We start from the raw sequence: 21,748 nt of genomic DNA, 5'->3' as shown, positions 1-21,748 counted from the left end.
GTTAATAATAATAATAATAATAATAATAATAATAATAATAATAATAATACAGGGTTTTGGAACACAATACTCCTGACCTCACAATTGTGTCAAAAAACAAAGTATGGATTGTCGATGTTGCAATCCCAGGTGACAGAAGGATTGAGGAGAAACAACTGGAAAAGCTGACACGATATGAGGATTTAAAGATTGAATTACAAAGACTCTGGCACAAGCCAGTCAAGGTGGTCCCAGTGGTGATCGGCACACTGGGTGCAGTGCCTAAAGACCTTGGCCTGCACTTAAACACAATCGGCGCTAACAAAATTATCATCTGCCAGCTACAGAAGGCCACCTTACTGGAATCTGCACGCATTATTTGCCGATACATCACACAGTCCTAGATACTTGGGAAGTGTCCGACGTATGATTCAATACAACAACCAGCAGAGTGTCTGCTGTGGACTCATCTTGTTGTGTTTCTAATAATAATAATAATAATAATAATAATAATAATAATAATAATAATAATAATAGCTTTAAGAAAAGAAGAGACCCTTGGGTCATTTAGCCCAAACCCCTTCTGCCCTTGTGGGGGCCGGATAAATGGCTTCGATGGGCCGCATCCGGCCCCCGGGCCTTAGTTTGGGGACCCCTGGCGTAGATTCACCTTTATATGTTACAGTACCACTTAACCACTCTTACTCTTACCACTTTAGAAAATTAGAGTTTGGTTTCTTATAGGTGCTTATTTTACATGCCCAGTCTTAGCAGTCTCCTAGTAGTTTGCTCAGATGCAAACTATTCCTGTTTTCTATTAATAGCAGATGGATAAACTAAAATACATCATAGCAGAGTCTTTAATAAGAGATTACAGCTAACATCATGTTGTTATTTAAATATTGGACTACAGTCCTTTAGACCAATGTTTGAATCTCTGCTTAGACATGAAAATCTTCTGGATGACCTTGGGCAAGTCGTAGTCTGTCAGCCTCAGAAGACGACAACAGCAACCCCCTTCTAAACAAATCTCGGCATGATAGGCTCACCTTAGAGTTGCAGTAAGTTGGAAATTCTGGAAGGCACACAACAATCACACAAATTATTTAATGACTAAATCATTTTCACAATGAATGAGTTATTTTAAGAGGGCTATATTATGGACCTGGCAAAGAGGCATGCGATTGGGGAACAACATATCTGAAAATGTTTCATTAACTTAAACCATTAAGATCTGGAGATCTGGTTTGTAACCGGAATATTTTAAAAAAACAAAAACAAAACAACAACAACAACACTTCAGGTTTATGAGAAAAAGTTCAAGCCACATTCCCCATTCTAGGACTATGGACGACACATGCATTTTTACTTCCTTATAAAGGTCTACAAGCAGATGTATTTCCATTTTTTCTGACAGTGTTTACTCTTTGTTACTACTTAAGACCTTCTCATCTGGCTGAAAGACAGCTCAGACAGTCTAGAACATTACATCAGCCTTGCGGTTAAGCATTTTCTGAATGCTCCGTCGGCTGACCAGACACATTTCTAATCCATAAACAAAAGCATGGAAAATAGTTGCCTCATAATGCACTGAAAACTCATTTGGCTGTGCAGTGGAGTAATCAGACAACTATTTCACAAACCAGCTATATTGAAGCTAGGTCTTGGGCCTCTGATTTTGTTCATTGACTCAGTAGTAAGTATACATTTTTTAAAAAATATCCTCTGCTATGGTGAACATATCTATGTGAATGTAGACTTGAATACAAAATTCTGACCAGAACACAAGCTTTGACCCACTGCAGGACTAGGTTTTTAATGAACCTTCAGGTCATTATTTACATTACCATCACAAGAGCTACATTATTGCAATGCTTCATAAGCAGTATAGACTTTTTGTTTAGCATTCTACAACACTTGTTTTGCAATGCAAGATGCATCTAGGAGCACCTGGGTCCCCTAATTTCCTTCGGCTTTGCCTGGCTGGACTGAAGAATTGCACAAATTGCATGCTAAAAGTTTCAGATTCTTTCTCCTAATTTAAGATGGTTCAGCTTGAGAATCATTTTACTGCCAATGAGAACACACTGTGTTTTGTGTTTTGTTTTTTCCCTAGCCAAAAAAATAATATAATTGATACCCAGGAACATAAGCAATGACAGATGGAGACATCTGGGCATCACATCCATCCATTCCCCAGTTCTGTATTTAAGGCAGGGCATTTATGGGATAAAAGCCTGCCTTGAAGCTGCCTAGACTTCAAGAGTATATTTAACTGAAAGGGCTCATTCCACTGAACTTATGCTCCCTGTCATTGCAGATTTTTGCCTTTTTCAAAATATTACACATGGAGGATTTGCAAATTTAACAGACCTGTCGGCTTAATTGTGATTAACAGACCTGGGACTTTTCACAGGAGAATTACAATTGTATTTTAACTGCTGTGGTTTTCTCCTCTTTCTAGAGTTCCCGCCTGCAGCTACCAATCCCAAGATTTCACAGGCTTCAGTCATACCATTATTATCACTGTGTAGTGTGAAAAGATCTTGGATCTCTTATACATAGGTAAAGGTTGCAATCAGACTATGGGCAGAGGCGGTTCAACCATCAGGCCAACTAGGCAGTTGCCTGTGGCACCATCTTGTTGGGGGCGCCATCGAGGCAACTCCTGTCTTCTGCGGCCTGCCTCCGCAAGGTATTGAACTGCTTTTTCTGTTGATTTGTTGTAAAACATGATGTTTTAGTGCTTAATTTGTAAAATCTTAATGTAATTTGATGTTTAATAGGCTTTTCCTTAATCCCTCCTTATTATCAAACATTTTCACTTATCCAACGCTTTTATTTTTCAGTGATTGGTTTGGGGGGGGGGGGGGGAGCGCCAAAATTCTGTTCGCCTACACTTGAAAAATACCTAGGGCCGGTTCTGACTATGGGGAAATCAAGTTTGCTCTCTTTTAGATCAGTTCTTTCAAACATGAATTCTTGCTGGGCTTCACATTAATGCTTTGGTTGAGCATTATGGATACACTGACTCTACTAATGGCTAAGATAGCTCTGAACTTGGCTACAAACCATGCATAGCTTCATATGCTAACACACCATGAAAGCAGTCATACTAATGATACTAATGTAGCTAACAAAGGGTTCATCTACATCCTGGGGTCCCCAGGATGTTTTTGGCTTTCAACTCCCAGAAATCCTAACAGCGTTGTTGCATGTTTTCTGGGCTGTATGGCCATGTTCCAGAGCCTTCGACAACACAATCCTAACAGCTGGTAAACTGGCTGGGATTTTTAGGAGTTGTAGGCCAAAAACATCTGGGGACCCCAGATTCAGAACCAATGATCTACATTAATGCATTTTGACACCACTTTAACTGACATGATTCACTGTTATGGAATCCCGGGTAGCTGTAGTTTAGTAAGCACCAGCACCCTTTGACATCAAAAGCTAAAGGCTTGTAAAGTTACAACTCCCATGATTCCAGAACACTGAGCCATAGGCGTTGAAGCAGTATCAAACTATATTATTTCTACAATGTAGATGTACCAAAAAAACCTCAATAATAATGATCAAGATATAATTCTAGGCTGTTTAGTGGAACCCATGTGGGAATCAAGATGTAAGGGAGAAGAGGATGGATTTCAACGCCACTGGACCATCACTTCCTTCTGCAACAGGCAGTGTCTTCCCTGTAAATAAAACTCTTTTGATTTCTAAGCACTCCCTACTTGTCTCACTTCATCACAAAGCAGGATGAAGACCAGCACATAGAGGATCAGTTCCAGCATGGTGGGTGACTTCTGGAAATCCATGAGTAAAACATAGGCAAACAGTAAGAGGAAGGCAATGTAGAAGATGACTGTCCAAGAGAAGACAACAAAGGGTGATGTGAAGAACCAGGCATAGTAGAACAACAGTTTTTTGCTCCGCTCAATTGGCTTCTTCCTGCACAAGAGAAACAAACAGCTGATTTCAAACAACCTCTGTTTGCTTGACACAATGTACAGGTATGTCACGTGGGACAGTGTTTAAAACACAATTCATACTATAAAATAAAAGTAATTTAATCCACACAATTCCATTACTGCATTATTTTGAATCCAATAGGTTTAAGATGGGTGGAGGGGATTCATGGTTCAGCAGTACTACATGTGAAAAGGACATTGGGATTATTGTTGATCATTAACTGAACATGAGCCAAAAGCAGCATAGTGGCATAATGGATTTGGAAGAGATCACAAGCGCCATCTAGTTTTTCATAATATGCATAATAAATAGACTGTAAGATACAATTTAAACATTCAGTAGATTAAAAGCCCATCTAATTTCCTGTCCTTTAGGCCTTTTTTGGCCTTGATTTTTTCCTTTCAAACAATTGCAAAGTTGCTATTTCCTGCAGTTTTCAGAAAGATAGCCATGCTAGTCTGTTCCAGTATAGGAAGAGGGAAGGAGTTCGGAGATAGCTTTATGACTAACCAATTTATGTACATATAAGTTCACTGGGCTCCCATCTACTTCTTTAGCTGTACAATGTGAAACCTCAATAGACAGACAAGCATATAAATGTTAGAAGAGGGGAAGACAGTTGGGGAAGCACTGTGAAATGTGATAGAAATGCAAATCATGCTAGCACGGTGATGGGATGACAAATACAGTCTTAATAATGTCTGTCAAGAGTAGGGGAGAGAGGGGGACTCTTGCAGAACCTTTAAGATATCTGATTTATTCTGAAGTAAAACAGTCTCAAAGATGATGCATGGTCCTACACACAAAAGCAAGAGACAGAGAGTTTCCCATTTGATGCTCAAACTGATTATTGCAGCTATTTCTTTAAAAATGAATTAAATGCAAAACAACTGTTGTGGAACACGTGAAAATTAGAAAGGGAGAGAACTGAATTGGAGTATGTCCACACATTCCAATCTATTAGCATAGGTGGTTTCTTAGTATATTATAAATATTAATAGGTTGGTTTCATTATAGTTGTGTGTACACAAATAGTCTCCTCTGCCTGCTATGTGACAATGTTTGGACTGTTTGCTTTTTTCTGCACTCACCAGCATTTTTTACAAGGCAAAAATTTTTCTCTATGCTTTATTTGTTGATCTATGTTTGTACAGAAAAAACTGACACTTGCCTTGATCTTATTGACTACAGTTTACAGCCACTTATTAAGAATTTTGAATTTTGTTACACTTCACACTAGTCTCACGAATCTGTCTGTTGTGGCTTCACCCCAAACATCTTTAGAAGTACAATTTGATAAAGCATATACTGAAACCAATTGGTTAGACTTAAAGGTTCCATAAGGCACTTTCTTGCTTTTCATTGCATATCCCGCAATGTTCAATCAAGCAATCAAATAATTCACCAAGGAAAAATGCTCTTTGAGCACTTTGAGATTTCTCTACAATTGAAGCAAACTTGGATGGAGGAAATCTGCATGCCATATTCATACACACATATGCTTTTGTCCTCACAGAGGGACACATACACATCAACAACCATGTTCCAAATGACAGTAACATGATTATTTGATTAGAAATAATTTACCTGAAGGAGATGAATCCACAGCCTATTAATGGGAAAAGGAACAGACACAGGATGATCTTCCAGTTCTTGGTGTCTCTAGAGATTTCCCCATACCATTGTTTGGAAAGAAAATTCTGAAATTCAGAAATAGGCATTCACTTGGATCTTGGAAATCGTGACTGACTCAGTCAAACTCATTACCTATAGAAATGGCAAACTGGTGAGTTTTCACAGGAGAGATCAGAACCTCAGTATAGTATGTTTCTAATACTGAAGCTAAGCAGATTCAAAAACAAGATAGACTTAAAGCGGGATCTTGGCAGGATGACTTGAAAACATGAGGGAAACTCAGCTGTTTCCCTGTGCCAATTCTCGTTCATATAGCTTTTGCCAGCATATGATATTAATGCCAAGACAATACCATGGGGCAAAAGATGTTTAAGAAAATGTAATTTTGATAGGGAAAATGATAGATGGACCTTACTGGATTGGATAATAACTATAACAAATAAATTCAATCTTAGCGGCATACCGTGTGGGATGAACAGTGTCATCCATCTACATTACTACAAAGTGTTTCCCACTTGTTGTAATCTTTTCCATGAATACCCCATACAATGCAAGACATAATTTCAAGATACATGACAACCCCATATGTATCTCTACAGGAGAAATCTTACTGTGATTTACCTGGACTCCTGGCTGAGCAATGAACTGTTGGTCCTTGGCTTCCACCGCAAGTTCCAGACAGTTGCTTCTACCCCAGGCCTCGCAGGAATATATAAGGAGCTGTTCAGCCAGTTCTTCGTCACTGCTGTAACATTCGGTAAACAGCTCTAAATATAATGAGAGACAGTTAAGAAGAATGGTGCTTGTCTCTTAATTCTATCCTTAAAAGATCTCCGCTATCTTGAGGCTAGTTCTTGTGATTTCTGAAGTCAATGTTTATGACTATCCATATGGTCTTGAAGAAAGGACCTGAGTTCAATGACAGAGATCACCTGCTTTGTATGTGAGAAGGCCCAAAAGAGAAAAAAAATACTGAGTGAATTGGACCAATGGGACAAGGCAGCTTCTTATATTCAACTACATGTTGTTTTCCAGCCATTGGTTGTTGTTTGTTTTGTTTTTTAAAAAAAAATGTACTACTTTTTAGCTCAGAAATTTAAAAATACTAAAATGTGTTACCTACAGTAGACAAGAAAAAATAATGCCATACAATACAGCACACACAGTAACTATGTTCCTGAACTTATTGCAGAAACAGGGAAGTATGGATAATAGTAAAACAAATTTCTACCAGAAATTGCTCCCAAGGTCCTAGAAAATTCCTAGAGAGGTTACCTCCAAGGCAACTCTATGGGAAAGCAGAGCATGCCATAGAACTGTCTTAAGGACCTAGAAAATTCCTAGAGGGGACATATTTTGTTGGACATGACTAGATGAAACTGTGGGTGCAGAACATCAATATCATTCATTTGTTACTATGCTAAATAACTGAAATAAGCATTAATCTACTAAATTATACTTTTCATGAAAATAATATTCATATTTCAGTAAGAGACCACCCCGCATACAAAAAAACCCAGCAATATTTAAGTGAAACACTGATCAATCCAAGCATTTCTTTTTTAGCCCCTTGGAAAAATTAGTGAGCACGACACCACACTAGATGCAACCAAAAAACTTCATGTGGCCCGCTATCCCAGATTAAGTTGTGTTTGTTGGAATATCCATTTAAAATATTACATATAAATTGCAACTGACATTCAAAACATGTGTTGCACTGGATTTGGCGCAACATTCAAACCTAATTAGAAATGTAAACTTTGCCAATATGTCACTTTGCAATTTATTTATTTCACCATTAGTTCTCCTCTGGGGTTTGAGCTTCTTCTACTGAGACTCACCCACAGCTCGTGTTTCATATTCATTGGCCAGCTCCTCCGATTCCCCTGCAGCATTAATATCATTCTTAACCTTAGCCAAGCTTTTCAGGAGTTTGCTTGCCCCTAATGCTGCCAACGTGCAGCCTCTCGTCTGCAAAGTGACAAAATTGCCGGGGTAAGAACATCATTAGCTGGGAGTTACTGTAACTGTGACACATCCTAGTCACATCAGTTCATATACCAAAAGAACAAGGCAACTGCATAATTTAAAAGCACCCCATTCCCTGGAGCTATATTTGAGAAATCATATGGGTGCTGCAGTTCTGCTTGATCTTGCAGTGCCTGGAAGACTAAAGGGATATGAAATGTCTAAATGCTCAAGCTGGAAACTAAGTGACACAAAATAAAAACAGCTATCTTGCTAAAGGCAGCACTAGAACAAGTGGCTATTCTTTCCTCTTTGATATGTTAGATCAGGGGTCCCCAAACTATGGCCCATATTCCGCATGTGGCCCCCGAACGCATTTTATCCAGCCCCCGCAGCAGCGGCTCCCTCCTCCGCTGAGGAAGGTGCATGTAGCACGAAGGAGAAGGAGGGAAAGGCGCGTGCTTTTCCCTCCTCACTCATCCTGCACGTACCTCCCCCCCCCCACCGCCTTTCCTGCCTTCTCACTTGCACGTGCCTTCCAATGCTTTGCCTGTGCTTTTTATCACAGTATTTTAATTAATTAATGATTATTAAGGGGTGCTTTGCTTGTGATTTTGGTGCACAAAGGCAGAATGGGGTTGGACTAAATGTCCCAAGGGGTCTTTTCCAACCCTCCTCCTCCTCCTTCTTCTTCTTCTTCTTCTTCTTCTTCTTTTTCTTCTTCTTATTATTATTATTATTATTTGACAAAGCAAACAAGATAGACATGCTGGATTTTGTATCACAAAATCACAAGTCGAACACTTCCCAAGTGTCTAGGACTGTGTGATGTATTATTATTATTATTATTATTATTATTATTATTATTATTATTATTATTAGCACAACAAGATGAGTCCACAGCAGACACTCTGTTGGCTGTTGCACTGGATCACACGTCGGACACTTCCCAAGTGTCTAGGACTGTGTGATGTATTATTATTATTATTATTATTATTATTATTATTATTATTATTATTATTATTATTATTATTATTATCACAACAAGATGAGTCCACAGCAGACACTCTGTTGGCTGTTGCACTGGATCACACGTCGGACACTTCCCAAGTGTCTAGGACTGTGTCATGTATAAACTAATATATCATCATCATCATCATCATCATTATTATTATTACTTGGTGGCCAACTATAGTCCAGCTCTCCAACGGTCTGGGGACAGTGAACTGGCCCCTTTTAAAAAGATTTGGGGACCACTGTGTGAGAACAACCAAAGTCTTCCCTGCCCCAAAACCATGTAAAGTTTCTCCAATGTGTTACAAGGAAGGAGACTTCATAACTTTCTAACGGTGCATCCACGCTGTACAATTAGTGCAGTTTGACACCACTTTCACTGTCTTGGCTCAGTACTACAGAATCACAGGCAAGGTCTTTATCCTTTCCTGCCAAAGGGTGCTGGACCAAACTACATCTCCCAGGATTCTATATCATTGAGCTAAAATGTTGTCAAACAGCATTAATTCTACAATGTAGATGCACCCTAATGCGTCTGGCCTAAATCCAAACCACAATTCTCAACTAGGGTAGGCCCGCTGAATGAATGAGACTGAAATGTTGACGGATCATACAGCAATTGATTCAATGGGTCTACTCTAGTTAGAAGTAGCAGCTGGATTTGTGTCTTCATTTTTTAAAATACTTTAGAGTAGAGATGGGAGGAATACATGAATACATTGTTAAAGTAGCCAAAATATACTTTTACTAGGAATCCCTAATGAGGAGATTTGTGGCTGACAAGAATCTTTGCAATATGTGACTTATTCTGCTTAAAATTCACATTTTAAACTGGAAAATGGTCACTTCTGCACTGTACATGGTTCAAAGCCAGTTAACAAGTTGTTCAATTCTGTGCAGTCTACTGAGATCAACAGGATCCATCCCAGATAAATGTATATAGGATTGCAGCCCTAGTATATATTGCCTACCCCCGAGAAAGCTCTTGGGCAAACTCACTACTTGAAAGTGTAATGGACAAAGTCATCCTGGAATTGTGACCTACCTGTTCCCAAATAACTTTGGATAGCTCCTTTTTGTTTTGAAGGACTGCCCAAATAAAGAGGGCCTGCAAGGGGTGTCTTGTAATAAGAGTAACATCCTAAAAGTACATAAGACAGAATATAAAAACAAAGTGAAGTTTTGTTTGTAGCCATTTTTTTTCTAAATTTGAGACAAATAGCAGTCCATCTGTACTTGAGCAATAAAGGCTTGCATTTTACATACCAGCAGCTGTAGCTCTATATCGTCTTTTCCATTTTTATCCTCTTTTTTGACACCTCTCCTAAAATCCTCCACCATCTTCCACACAAATGTAAGGAGGGCATCATTGTATGAGTTTTTCGCAATCTGTAGATTCTTAAACACCAGGCTACTGAAGTTGTTGGTGTAAAGCTCAGTTAGAACATCATTACTGAGAAACTTCCGTAAATTCAAGCCATTTTCCAGAAAGAGCCGAACAAATTTGGGTCTGTCTTTCACCAGGGCTGTAAACATGACGTCCTGAAGGTCAGCAGACTAGCAAGGAACAAGAAGCAACAAAATGTTTGGTATTTTGGTTGACAACAAAAACACTTTCTCCTGAATGCAATTGGGATTTCTTAATTTCCAGAAACAATTACGATTCATTTCTATGGCAAAATCTATAGAATGCCAAAAGTCTGAATGGTAACTTCACCCACTCTCTCTCTCTCTCTCTCTCTCTCTCTCTCTCTCACACACACACACACACACACACACACACACTTCCAATAATGTTGTGACTGGTCATCTCCATTACTCCATTACAAACACATTCATTCTGCCATTCCTCCCATTTTTACTAGAGGAGTTAACATTGAACACTGATTTATTATCTTCCAAGTTTCTAGTGTTTTAACAGCTGGGCAGCCAGTGCCAACCAAGTCATCCAGTTACATCAGTAGTCTCACTTGATCCAGCTTTCCTGATAGCTTTGCTCAAATTAAAGGAATATGAGCTAATTTTCCTACCTCCCAACGTCGATCATTTGTAAAAATCTCCTCGCTTGCCAGATCCAGCTGGTTCCATTCCAAAAGCAATTTTAATTGCCCATTCCAGTTGTCTTTATCTTGTTCATTTGTACTGAAAGCTACAAATGGAAAGAGAGGGCTGTAGTTAATTAGTACAATTTTCTGGGGGGATTTTTTACTTCCATATCCCTGTACATTGAGCAAATCCATAGATGTTGCCTGGCTCTCTCTCTAATTCAGTGGTTCTTAACTTTCCTAATGCCACGACCCCTTAATCTAGTTCCTCATGTTGTGGTGACCCCCAACCATAAAATTATTTTCATTGCTACTTCATAAAACTGTAATTTTGCTACTATTATGAATCATAATGTAAATATCTGATATGCAGGATGTATTTTCATTCACTGGACTAAATGTGGCACAAATACCCGATACACCCAAATTGGGGGTTGTAGTTGCTGGGATTTATAGTTCACCTACAATCAAATAGCATTCTGAATCCACCAACGATGGAAATGAACCAAACTTGGCACACAGAACTCCCATGACCAACAGAAAATACTGGAAGGGTTTGGTGGGCATTGACCTTGAGTTTTGGAGTTGTAGTTCACCTACATCCAGAGAGCAGTGTGGACTCAAACAATGATGGATCTGGACCAAACTTGGCATGAATACTCAATATGTCCAAATGTGAACACTTTTGGAGTTTGGGGAAAACAAACCTTGACATTTGGGAGTTGTAGTTGCTGGGATTTATAGTTCACCTACAATCAAAGAGATCCTTGAACCCCACCAACGATAGAAGTGGGCCAAACTGCCCACACAGAACCCCCTATGATCAACAGAAAATACTGGATGGATTTGGGACAACTTGGCAGTGATTTAGGGGAGATGTAATTCACCTATCTCTGGAGAGCACTGTAAATTAATACGTATTTTCTGATGGTCTTTGGCGACCCCTCTGACACCCACTCGTGACCCCCCCCCCCAGGTTGAGAAACACTGTTCTAATTCATCTTCATAAATGTAAATCAAAACAGGAGAATATAGCTTGAATATCACTGTATTAGGGGACACAGAGAATCCTGCCCCTCAAACAGTGGCCAATCTACTCAAATTCATCATGTTTTCACTCAATCTGGCATATGTTTCTTCTTGCCAAGAAATCTTTCTGAATGGCCATTGTCCTTATTTGAGAGATATTTCAGTTTTTACAAAATTGTCGCTGTCTATTTTTTTCCATTTCTTTTTCCTGTGACAGCTACATTTTCCTCCTCTATACCCAACTATTTATACTTGTATCTATTGTGTATAACTCTTCATGCATCCCGTGGAGTTATCTGTCATACACTTGTTAACTATTCAAGATGCCACAGAAATCCAGTGTGGCTTTTTACATTAAAGACTCACATGGTTATCTCTTCAGAAATTGTTTTCATTACTGTCACACACTTATACTACAAGCATCATTTGGACTGTCATTGTTATACCAAGACTAAGTAAAATGTTTAAACTTGCATTCATATTTTCCCCTCCCCAAAATGGAAACATGTAGCAATACAATCTCTTGGCAATCCACCCATTTATTTCAATAAAATGGGCCATAATGTCCCACAGTTCTCTGGGATGGGAGAAGTAAAGGTAAAATTAAATTAAGTTTAGTCATGTCAGACTCTGGCGGTTGGTGCTCATCTCCATTTCTAAACCGAAGACCCAACGTTGTCTGTAGACACCTCCAAGGTCATGTGGCCAGCATGACTGCATGGAGCACCGTTACCTTCTCACCAGAGCAGTATCTATTGATCTACTAATATTTACATGGCAGAAGCTGGGGCTGATAGCGGGAGCTCACTCCGCTCCCCAGATTCGAACCGCCAACCTTTCAGTCAGCAAGTACAGTAGCTCAGCGGTTTAACCCGCTGCACCACTATGGGTTGGGGGATGGGAGAGTCCACTACAAAGAAAATATCCCATATGACTGCCATATCTGGTATCCACAAATTCATTTAGCCACTTCCAATAGAAGATATGTCCTCTCCATGTATTTCTAAAGTATGTTTTTACGGTAAACAAGTATCAGAAGTTTTTCATTTTAATAGAGTTCACTGTTATCTGTGATTTTGCATATCCATGCAAAATCCAGGAACATATCCCTCTCCCGGGTGTGAGTATTGTACCCTACTGAATTTTCTGAAGATATCATCAGTTGTTTGTGGATCATGTTTTTTTCAGAAATTTGGGTTCATCACTGCATCCTGTTTTCTGTTTCTTGGTGTGCTTGTTATTGAGTATTTAAAAAAATTAAGACAGTTTCCTTCTTAGTGATTATCATGGAAGAATAATAAGCTTAACCTCATCATTGGTTCAGCCTCCTTCACCATTCTTGGGATATAATGATGGAAAGCTTTGGATCATGTGGAGTGGATTTACAGCCCTGTCCTGGGATTCCTTTGACATAACTCTTTATTCCTCCTCTCTACAGGTCAAAGATTCAATATCAGAGAAGTACCGGTTATTAACTTTTCCGGAGCCTCACAAATAAGTGTTACCCCACTATTAATGCCCCCAAATTCACACAAAAAATCATGTGGTGCACTGAACATTGTCCCAGAGATCATTAAAGTTCAGCTTTTAATGTCTTTGAGAAATGGGAAATCAGAAAACATCATTAGTTCTCTTAACAGTGGTACTCTCTCTTTAATTCTTGTAGAGCAAAACAAATGTTGAATCAATTAATTTTTAAAATGCTCAGCGTAGCTCACAAAATTGACTACAATAAAAATACAAAAATTTAATCATGCCGAGAGACAAAAGAACACTAACTTACCTTTATAAAGAGCATAGGATATGGCATTGCTCACAATTTCATCTCCAGCTTCTTCTATTTTAATCACAGTTAGAAGATGAGGATTTTCAAGTACTTCTTTGATCTGAGCAAGGAAAGTTGAAGGCTTAATTTTTCTTGAAAACATAGTTAATGTACTTTTTTTTCTCCCTCTAAAGAAAAACTTGTTACATAGAGAGAAAAATTAAGTTATGCTCAGACCTATCATACAACACACAATTAATGTTTTTGTCTTATTATTTACTTCAAAACCCTCAATGTAGGGCAAGATGTAAATATTTAAATACATTTAATGTGCATTTATCATAAAACTCCTTGGTATTAATGGGTCAGATGTTCTTCATTTCAACAGGATTTTATATTATCCATGGTTTTGTGTATTATTTATTTTTATCCTGCTTTTCTCCCGCATCGGGACTCAAAGCGGTGAATAACATATAAAAAGCAAAGACATCACATACAATGCAAATAAACAGTCCCATCGCAAGCATACTCCTATCTCATAAAATTGTAAAAACTCACATCAAATATAGTTAGTATAAACACAGTTAAAACCTTCAATAAGTTTTAAAAAACCCATCTAGTAGTAATTCATTAACAGTCAGGTCCATTGTTGGAGGTCCAAGTCAGTTCAAATAATGCACACGATAAGTCTAGCATTCATTCTCCTTCGGGAAAGGCCTGTTTCCACAGGAAAGTTTTTACTTGGTTCCTAAATGATAACAGGAAGGGAGTTCCAGAGTTGCGGGACAACCACCGAAATGGCCTTCTCTCTTGTTCCCACCAATCACACTTGAGATGATGGTGGGACCAAGAGTAGTGCCCCTCCTGATGACATCAGGGCTCGTGTGAGTTCATAGGTGGAGATGTGATCAGTAAATATCCACGCAAAGTCTGGGAATGTATCTAAAGCAGATACTGGGATCATACTATATTGTCTCATTTATATTACAAACCTATTTTCGGTTATATGGGATTTTTACCTCAATGTATGAAAAATCTCAGAGGCTGCAGGATATGTCTGTTAACTAAACCATACTTCAGAAATTCTTGCTCCTAATTAATTAAGTCAGTCCTTCACATTCACTGGGGTTAGGTGCCCAGGACCCCTATATGAGTGAAAATAAAGAAATTGCTATTTTTTTTTACCTGAAAGAACACATCTCTAGCAATTTCTAGGTCTTCCAGCATTACTCTGTGGTTAATTTCTGCTGGAAACTGATCACAGAATTACACTGGAGGACCCAGAAGTTCCTCTCTAAAGAAATCTCTAGGTTTTCCAGCAAGATCAGAGGAGGTTGTCCATAAAGTTACAGTGGAGGACCTAGAGTTTTCTAAAGTAAACATTTCAATCAAATCTGTGAATAATCAAATTCATAAAACCCAAAGTCGCAAATAGGGAGGATTGACTTGCAGTTATTATTTAATACCTGCCCAGTGTTGGAAAGCTTCTGGCTTCCAATATCCATTTTAGGCTGCAGCTCTGTGCTCATGTATGTAAGGATGAAATCATTGAACTCAGCAGAACTGGAAGAGATTTCAGACTAATGGCAGCACATTTTTTAAAAAAAGTGGTCAATATAGAATAATATTTGAACTATGCAGAATCTTGTTAACCAGATTTGTGGGGCAAAACATACCCTTAGGTAGCAATGCCATATGGGTGGTTTTCATCAGGATCACAGCATGAGTATTCAACTCAGATAATCCTTTGTGTACATCATGATGAAATATGAGGGACGAACAAGCTTATTTGCTGCACCATAATTTCTACTAAGCTACTGGAAAATTACAAATATTTGCTTCTATCTAATTAGCAATGATGCTAGTTTTAACACAGGGTAAAGCTGTACCATATAAAAGTGAGCAGTTGGTTTTCTGAAAAGGAACTCAAATTATCTAGAGACAATTGCAAACAATTCTTATCAATCTTAAGGGAAAGTGCTAATGGTATAATTTTTCTATGGGTGTTTTCAAGCATGGTCATCTATTCAGCAAAGGAAGGTTTGATTTTCTGCTTTAAAAAAAATAATAATAAAGCGAGGCTGATTTCTAGATCTCACTGTGAACAGCTATAAAGGTACCAAATACATTCTTCCATCTTTCCCACAATTTTGCACCGTAGGCGTATTAACACAGCAAAGAATGAATGCATCGAATCTGCAGAGTGCTGTCTAAACTCTTTTACTTGAAATCCATTTATTCTATTTACAATGGAAAGAAAATTGCCAGTCCTGAAGGACTCTCTAGATCTATCTACACCACAGAATTAATGCAGCTAGACACCACTTTAACAGCCAGGCTCAATGCTATTGAATTATGTAAGTCATAGCTTCTTTGCCTCGTCAAAATACAAATTCTAGGATTCCATAACACTGAGCCATGGCAATTAAAGTGGTGTCAAACTGCATTAATCCTACAGTGTAGATGCACCCTCTTTCTCTAACACACAGACCACACATCAGGGCCCCCACAGAGCAGCAGATGCTACTGCAATTGCTGCTGAAATTTGATACCAAGTGTGGCTGGAATCAAAGCATCTTCCCACATATAATCATCTCCAGCCTGGTTCAGCAGATCATTCAGTGCCTTCCAGAAGTGAAGAGGAAGGTTGGAGTTCCATTTTAATTTACTTTATACTACTACGTCTACAACAAGGCTCCAATACTTCACAGGTGTGTAGCAACATCCTAATAAAGTAAGGAGAAAAGATATTAATAATGAAGAAGAACAGCCTACTGGAAAGTTAATTGTGTGCAAACTACATTTGCACATTGTCCTCAGTTTGCAGCAATTGGGGTAACCTGAGGAAAAGAGGGAAAGCAAACAGAAGAAAGAGAAATGATTTTTAAAGCAGCTGAAAAGTGGAACAGCAGAATATTAATTGGGACTGTCCTTGGTAAATTGGGATGGTTGAAGGGTATGTTACTATCATTTCCCTTTTTCCTATTGCCCCCAAATGAGGACTGCAGAAAGGTCCAAGGGATATATATATCATCCATATGGCATGAGATGCTCATCCCTGGTCTCTAAACTGAATGTGTGCCATTTTCTTAGTGCTCACAGAAATAAATTGGTGCCTATTAAATCTGCATGTATGCATCTCCTTTTCCAGTTCCCAAACTCTCTTTTGCTCATCTCCATGAGACTAATGTACAACAAAATTTATTTATTCATGTATTTATTTGCCATATTTATATCCTGCTCTTCTAACCTTGTAGGGGACTCAGGGCGGCTCACATATATAGACGATTTGATGCCATAAGAACATACATCAATAGAATAGATATATATATATAAACAATCATTAAAAACATATCAAGCATTAAAACCATTTATTTAAAATCACACAGCCTAATATCATAGTCTGTGGCCATTCCAGATTCTCATTGCCCAGTTCTATGATCTTTTATTGCGCTGATAGACACCACTTAGATCACACCTGTCTGCTATCAATCCAGAAAAAAAATGCAAATGCAAATGGGAAATGTATCACTTCTATAGATACCACAATTGCATATAGTCCCCTTCCTGACCCTTCTTGTAATTGTAGTGTTTCCAGGAATAACAGATGGACAATGGACATTTGGACTAATGACGGTTACAAAAGATCAAGGTAAATATTTTTGGTGGGTGTGAGTCTAATGTTTAGATTATCTGTGAGGGAACAAACTGTAAGGAAGCTTTTAAAAATCTATACCAACCGGACAAAACTGTGAGCACAAAATGTTACAAAACCTCATTAGCAGCACTAAGCAGCATCTCTGAGACAAACCCTTGCTGCCCTCTATGATGATTACAGACATTAAAGTAATGGACCAAAAAAGAGACATGCTGCTGATGAAGCCCCAGGCCATTAATTGACAAAGTCATTTCCCCAAAATAAATGACTCCTTCACTGGCCTTTGGTGCTCTTCTAAAAACAGAACATTGTGTTTTTCCATGCGCTCAGTTTTTCCTATAGCTTTAGAGAGAGAGAGAAATCTGACATAGATCAAATGGAGGCCTCTGCAGATGCATTTCCTGGTCTTCAAAAAACCAAATGGCCCCAACAAAATTACCTTGCACAACCCTAGAAAAGAGTCACAACAGACCTCCTCTGGATAGGAAACATTGGAGTGAGTTTCTTCAACAATAATAATAATAATAATAATAATAATAATAATAATAATAATAATAATAATAATAAACAATAAACATTGCATGGAAAGTTCCTTGACAAAATTGAAGGAAAAGCTGATAAGGAGAAGACCTGGCTATGGCTCATGAATGGGACCCTGAAGAAGGAGACAGAAGGCCTGATCCTTGCAGCCCAGGAGCAAGCCATCAGAACAAATGCAATTAAGGCCAAGATCGAAAAATCAGCTGATGACCCAAAATGCAGACTGTGCAAGGAAACCGACAAAACCATTGATCATATCCTCAGCTGCTGTAAGAAAATTGCACAGACAGACTACAAACAGAGGCACAACTATGTGGCCCAAATGATTCATTGGAACTTATGCCTCAAGTACCACCTGCCAGCAGCAAAGAACTGGTGGGATCACAAACCTGCAAAAGTATTGGAAAATGAGCACGCAAAGATACTGTGGGACTTCCGAATCCAGACTGACAAAGTTCTAGAACACAACACACCAGACATCACAGTTGTGGAAAAGAAAAATGTTTGGATCATTGATGTTGCCATCCCAGGTGACAGTCGCATTGACAAAAAACAACAGGAAAAACTCAGCCGCTATCAGGACCTCAAGATTGAACTTCAAAGACTCTGGCAGAAACCAGTGCAAGTGGTCCCGGTGGTGATGGGCACACTGGGTGCCATGCCAAAAGATCTCAGCCGGCATTTGGAAACAATAGACATTGACAAAATTATGATCTGTCAACTGCAAAAGGCCACCCTACTGGGATCTGCACGCATCATCCGAAAATACATCACACAGTCCTAGACACTTGGGAAGTGTTCGACTTGTGATTTTGTGAAACGAAATCCAGCATATCTATCTTGTTTGCTGTGTCATACAATAAAATAATAATAATAATTGTATTTCTTACCCGCCTCTCCTCATGGCTAGAGGCAGGTTACAACATTGCTAAAACACACAATCATTTAAAAACACTTTGTAAAATACACATGTTAAAATGTATTTCCATAAATATATATATTAAAATACACAAAACAAAGTTAGACATAGAGTGAAGTTTAAAATTGGTCATTAAAACTGAGGACCTTTGAAGCCTGTATTGGTCTTTTGTAAAAAGCAGACGTCTCCCAGTCCCAGTGGCAGGATCACTCTCTGACTATACAAAGTCCCAGAATACTTGTAAAGTATCTATACACACAAACGATTGTCTATGTACAAAGAAAATGTGTCCAATTGACATATATTGTTACAGTTCCCCGTACAAAGCTCAATTTGACCGTACCCGACAAAATGAAAAGGAGCACCAGCTCTAACACAAAAGTTGTTCAAGTCTGGTATTGGTTCCAATACATATAGGATTCTATTGATTGATTGGTCTATGTGGAGCCAGCAATAGGATTCAGGGCAATGAATGCAATACAAACAAGCAATAGTAGAAGAACATTATCAAACACTTGTTTTGGCTCTTTTTTCCGAGTCTCAGAAATGCTCATACAACATAACAAGAAACGTCAATGACATCAATAGATAGAGGTATAAAAGCACTATGACAAGCTGTCCACTGGGCATTTTGGAATGCTGTCGCTTTCTTATATCTTACAGTATAACTTTATTTTCTTGTAGAATTTCAGTTTTATTTAGTTTTTTCCCCTTCTGTCAGTATCACTCTTGATAAAAACAACCAGGGAACAGCATACATGATATATACTCCCTTGAATCTATACATATTATTTGTTTATAAAGTTCCCTTAAGCAATATTGATCTAGCAATCCTATATATGCCATCTTACATTATTTCCCATAACATTGATTGGGATGTAAATAAATGGACTTGGGATCACAAGCAAGGATACATATACATGTATATATTGAATAGCATGTCTTTCTTTCTAAGGCAGCCCAGGGAAGTGCACAATAATGCCATAAAAGATAATATTCATAGTAATCAAACATCTGGTTATAAATCAGAAGTAGTAAATGTAACACAACACAAACAATAGTAAAATCTCAGAGCCAGATTATATTCCTATAGCATTCCCAATGGATGTATATGTTATTATTATTGTTATTTGTATTGTTATGTTTCAACTTAATGGCAACCTAAAGCAATCTTATCATGGGTTTTCATGGGCAAGTGGGGAGTTTGAACTACGGTCTCCAGAGTCAAAGCCCAATGCTCAAACCACTACACTATGCTGTCTCCCATAAAATATACAAATGTGGGGGTCAACTGTACATCCCCTGCAAGGGAATCCCAAAATTGCTGTGCCACCACCATGAAGTCCCTGTCTCAGGTCACGGCATCTCCAGCCATGTCCAGGGATGGGATCATGATCAGGGATTCTCCATCTGAACCTACAATACACTGAGGAATAGTAGATTGATTTCCAAGATCTGAGCATTTGTATGGTTTTCTCCGGGTGTTCTCCTAGAGGTGATGCTAGGTTTGTCTTCTGCTTCAGGTTTTTTATGCACATTCTGAATCTATAAATGCTTTCTTGCCTGTGTGGATTCTTTGATAGTAAAGATTATTTGATAGATTGACTGTTTCCATACTTAGATGCAACTTCTCTACTGTGTGAACTCTTCCATGTAGGTTTTATGCACAAATTACTAAACTGTATGGCTTCTCTTAATTTGGATTATTTTTTTATTATTTAAAAAAAGAATCCATCTGGAATGGATGGTGTTTGGGGAGAGATAACAATGGCAAACATCCTATACATGTCTTTTTACAATATGTCCCAGTTGTTAGTTTTAACAGAAAAAAAGGAATTTATAGAAATTGTGACGTATCAAATAGCCATTGTGTCAGTAGATCTTCTGTAGTTAGGGCTAGCAATTGGATTTAGTCTGTTATTTGCAAAGAAAAAGTTGCTGTGCCGTTTTAAAAAAAAAAATCTGAACATTTTTGTTCAATAACATGAAGCAAACTATGAGCCAAGACTTGAAACACTGTGATATTTCTCTTCTACCATTTAGTGAGGCAATAAAAGTAACAAGAACACTGCTAAAGGGGGGACATTGTTGATTTAAAGTTATAATGCAATATAGTTGCACCTTAGTTATTGGAAGTACATTGATTACATGTAGCTGATTTATTTGCAGCTTTTTACTTCTGAACCCTCATTTGTAGCTGCCACAGAAATGGTGTAGCATAGTAATTGAGAGATGCCATTAATTCATTTGGTAGCCTTCTCTCTTATCTCCCCTCTGCTTAACATCTCCTGCAGTATGGTGAGTAAGACAGGTTGAATATACCTTACCCGTAATTTTGAAATCCAAGATACACCAACATCATTGATGTGGATTACTGAGATAGTGACACCATTGCTTTCTGATTGTTCAGTGTACGCAAACTTTGTTTCATGTACAACATTATTAAAAAATATTGTATATCAAATGGCCTTCAGGCTACGTGAACAAGGTGTACATGAAGCATAAATGAATTTTGTGTTTAGGTTTGGTCCCATCTCCAAGATACCTCATTATGTATATGCAAGTATTCAAAAATCTGAAATACAGAACATGTCCTGTCCTAAGCATTTTGGATAGTGATACTCAACCTGTATTATGATTGCAACTGGATAAAGCATGTGAGGCTCTTTTAACCATGCACACCACTATTCTAGTAGTAGTGGTAATAGTAGTTGTCCACTGTGTGTGCGCTAGAGAAGCAACATTGTGTTAGGCAGAGAGTGATCCTCGTACAAAGCTCAATTTGGCCGTGCCCGACAAAATGAAAAGGAGCACCAGCTCTAACACAAAAGTTGTTCAAGTCTGGTATTGGTTCCAATACATATAGGCTTCAGGGATACAGTCAATGAAAATATCTTCCAAACAGATGGTTGGTCGTGTTGCTGTATACTGGATTGAAGAAAATAATGATGGAGCACCGCTCTCAAAAAAGTCTTCAAAAGTAAAGTCCAAATAAAGTCCCAAGTCTACAGGGGTCCCGGGTATTTTTGACCCTGTTTCAGGGAAAAACCCCTTCTTCAGGAGTTGTTAAATTCAGCAACAATGAATTTCTATCTAAAACAAAACATAGAGTAACAAGTATTTTACCAGCAGTATTAACAGAAGTAAAGGTAACCCATATAACAGTATTATACTTACATAGTGCTAAATGCTTTCACTGAGTGACTCTGCTTGTGGTGATTTCAACT

General features: G+C 38.3%; 1 protein-coding gene across 1 annotated transcript in view; it reads right to left on the bottom strand.

The window, feature by feature from the left end:
• trpm8 (transient receptor potential cation channel subfamily M member 8) overlaps positions 1 to 21,748 on the bottom strand; it is a 77,436-nt gene that overhangs the window by 20,564 nt on the left and 35,124 nt on the right. The window contains exons 10-17 of the mRNA XM_062959975.1: positions 13,423 to 13,525; positions 10,596 to 10,714; positions 9,832 to 10,122; positions 9,611 to 9,706; positions 7,425 to 7,554; positions 6,205 to 6,350; positions 5,536 to 5,648; positions 3,711 to 3,927 (exon numbers count right to left, since the gene is read on the bottom strand). Coding sequence (XP_062816045.1) covers positions 3,711 to 3,927; positions 5,536 to 5,648; positions 6,205 to 6,350; positions 7,425 to 7,554; positions 9,611 to 9,706; positions 9,832 to 10,122; positions 10,596 to 10,714; positions 13,423 to 13,525 — 1,215 coding nt within the window. The remainder of the gene's footprint in view (positions 1 to 3,710; positions 3,928 to 5,535; positions 5,649 to 6,204; positions 6,351 to 7,424; positions 7,555 to 9,610; positions 9,707 to 9,831; positions 10,123 to 10,595; positions 10,715 to 13,422; positions 13,526 to 21,748) is intronic.

Source organism: Anolis carolinensis, chromosome 1 (genome assembly GCF_035594765.1).
Source record: "Anolis carolinensis isolate JA03-04 chromosome 1, rAnoCar3.1.pri, whole genome shotgun sequence".
Classification (NCBI taxonomy): domain Eukaryota; kingdom Metazoa; phylum Chordata; class Lepidosauria; order Squamata; family Dactyloidae; genus Anolis; species Anolis carolinensis.
Note: the sequence above shows the minus strand (reverse complement) of the source record. Positions and strands in the feature narration are given on the sequence as shown.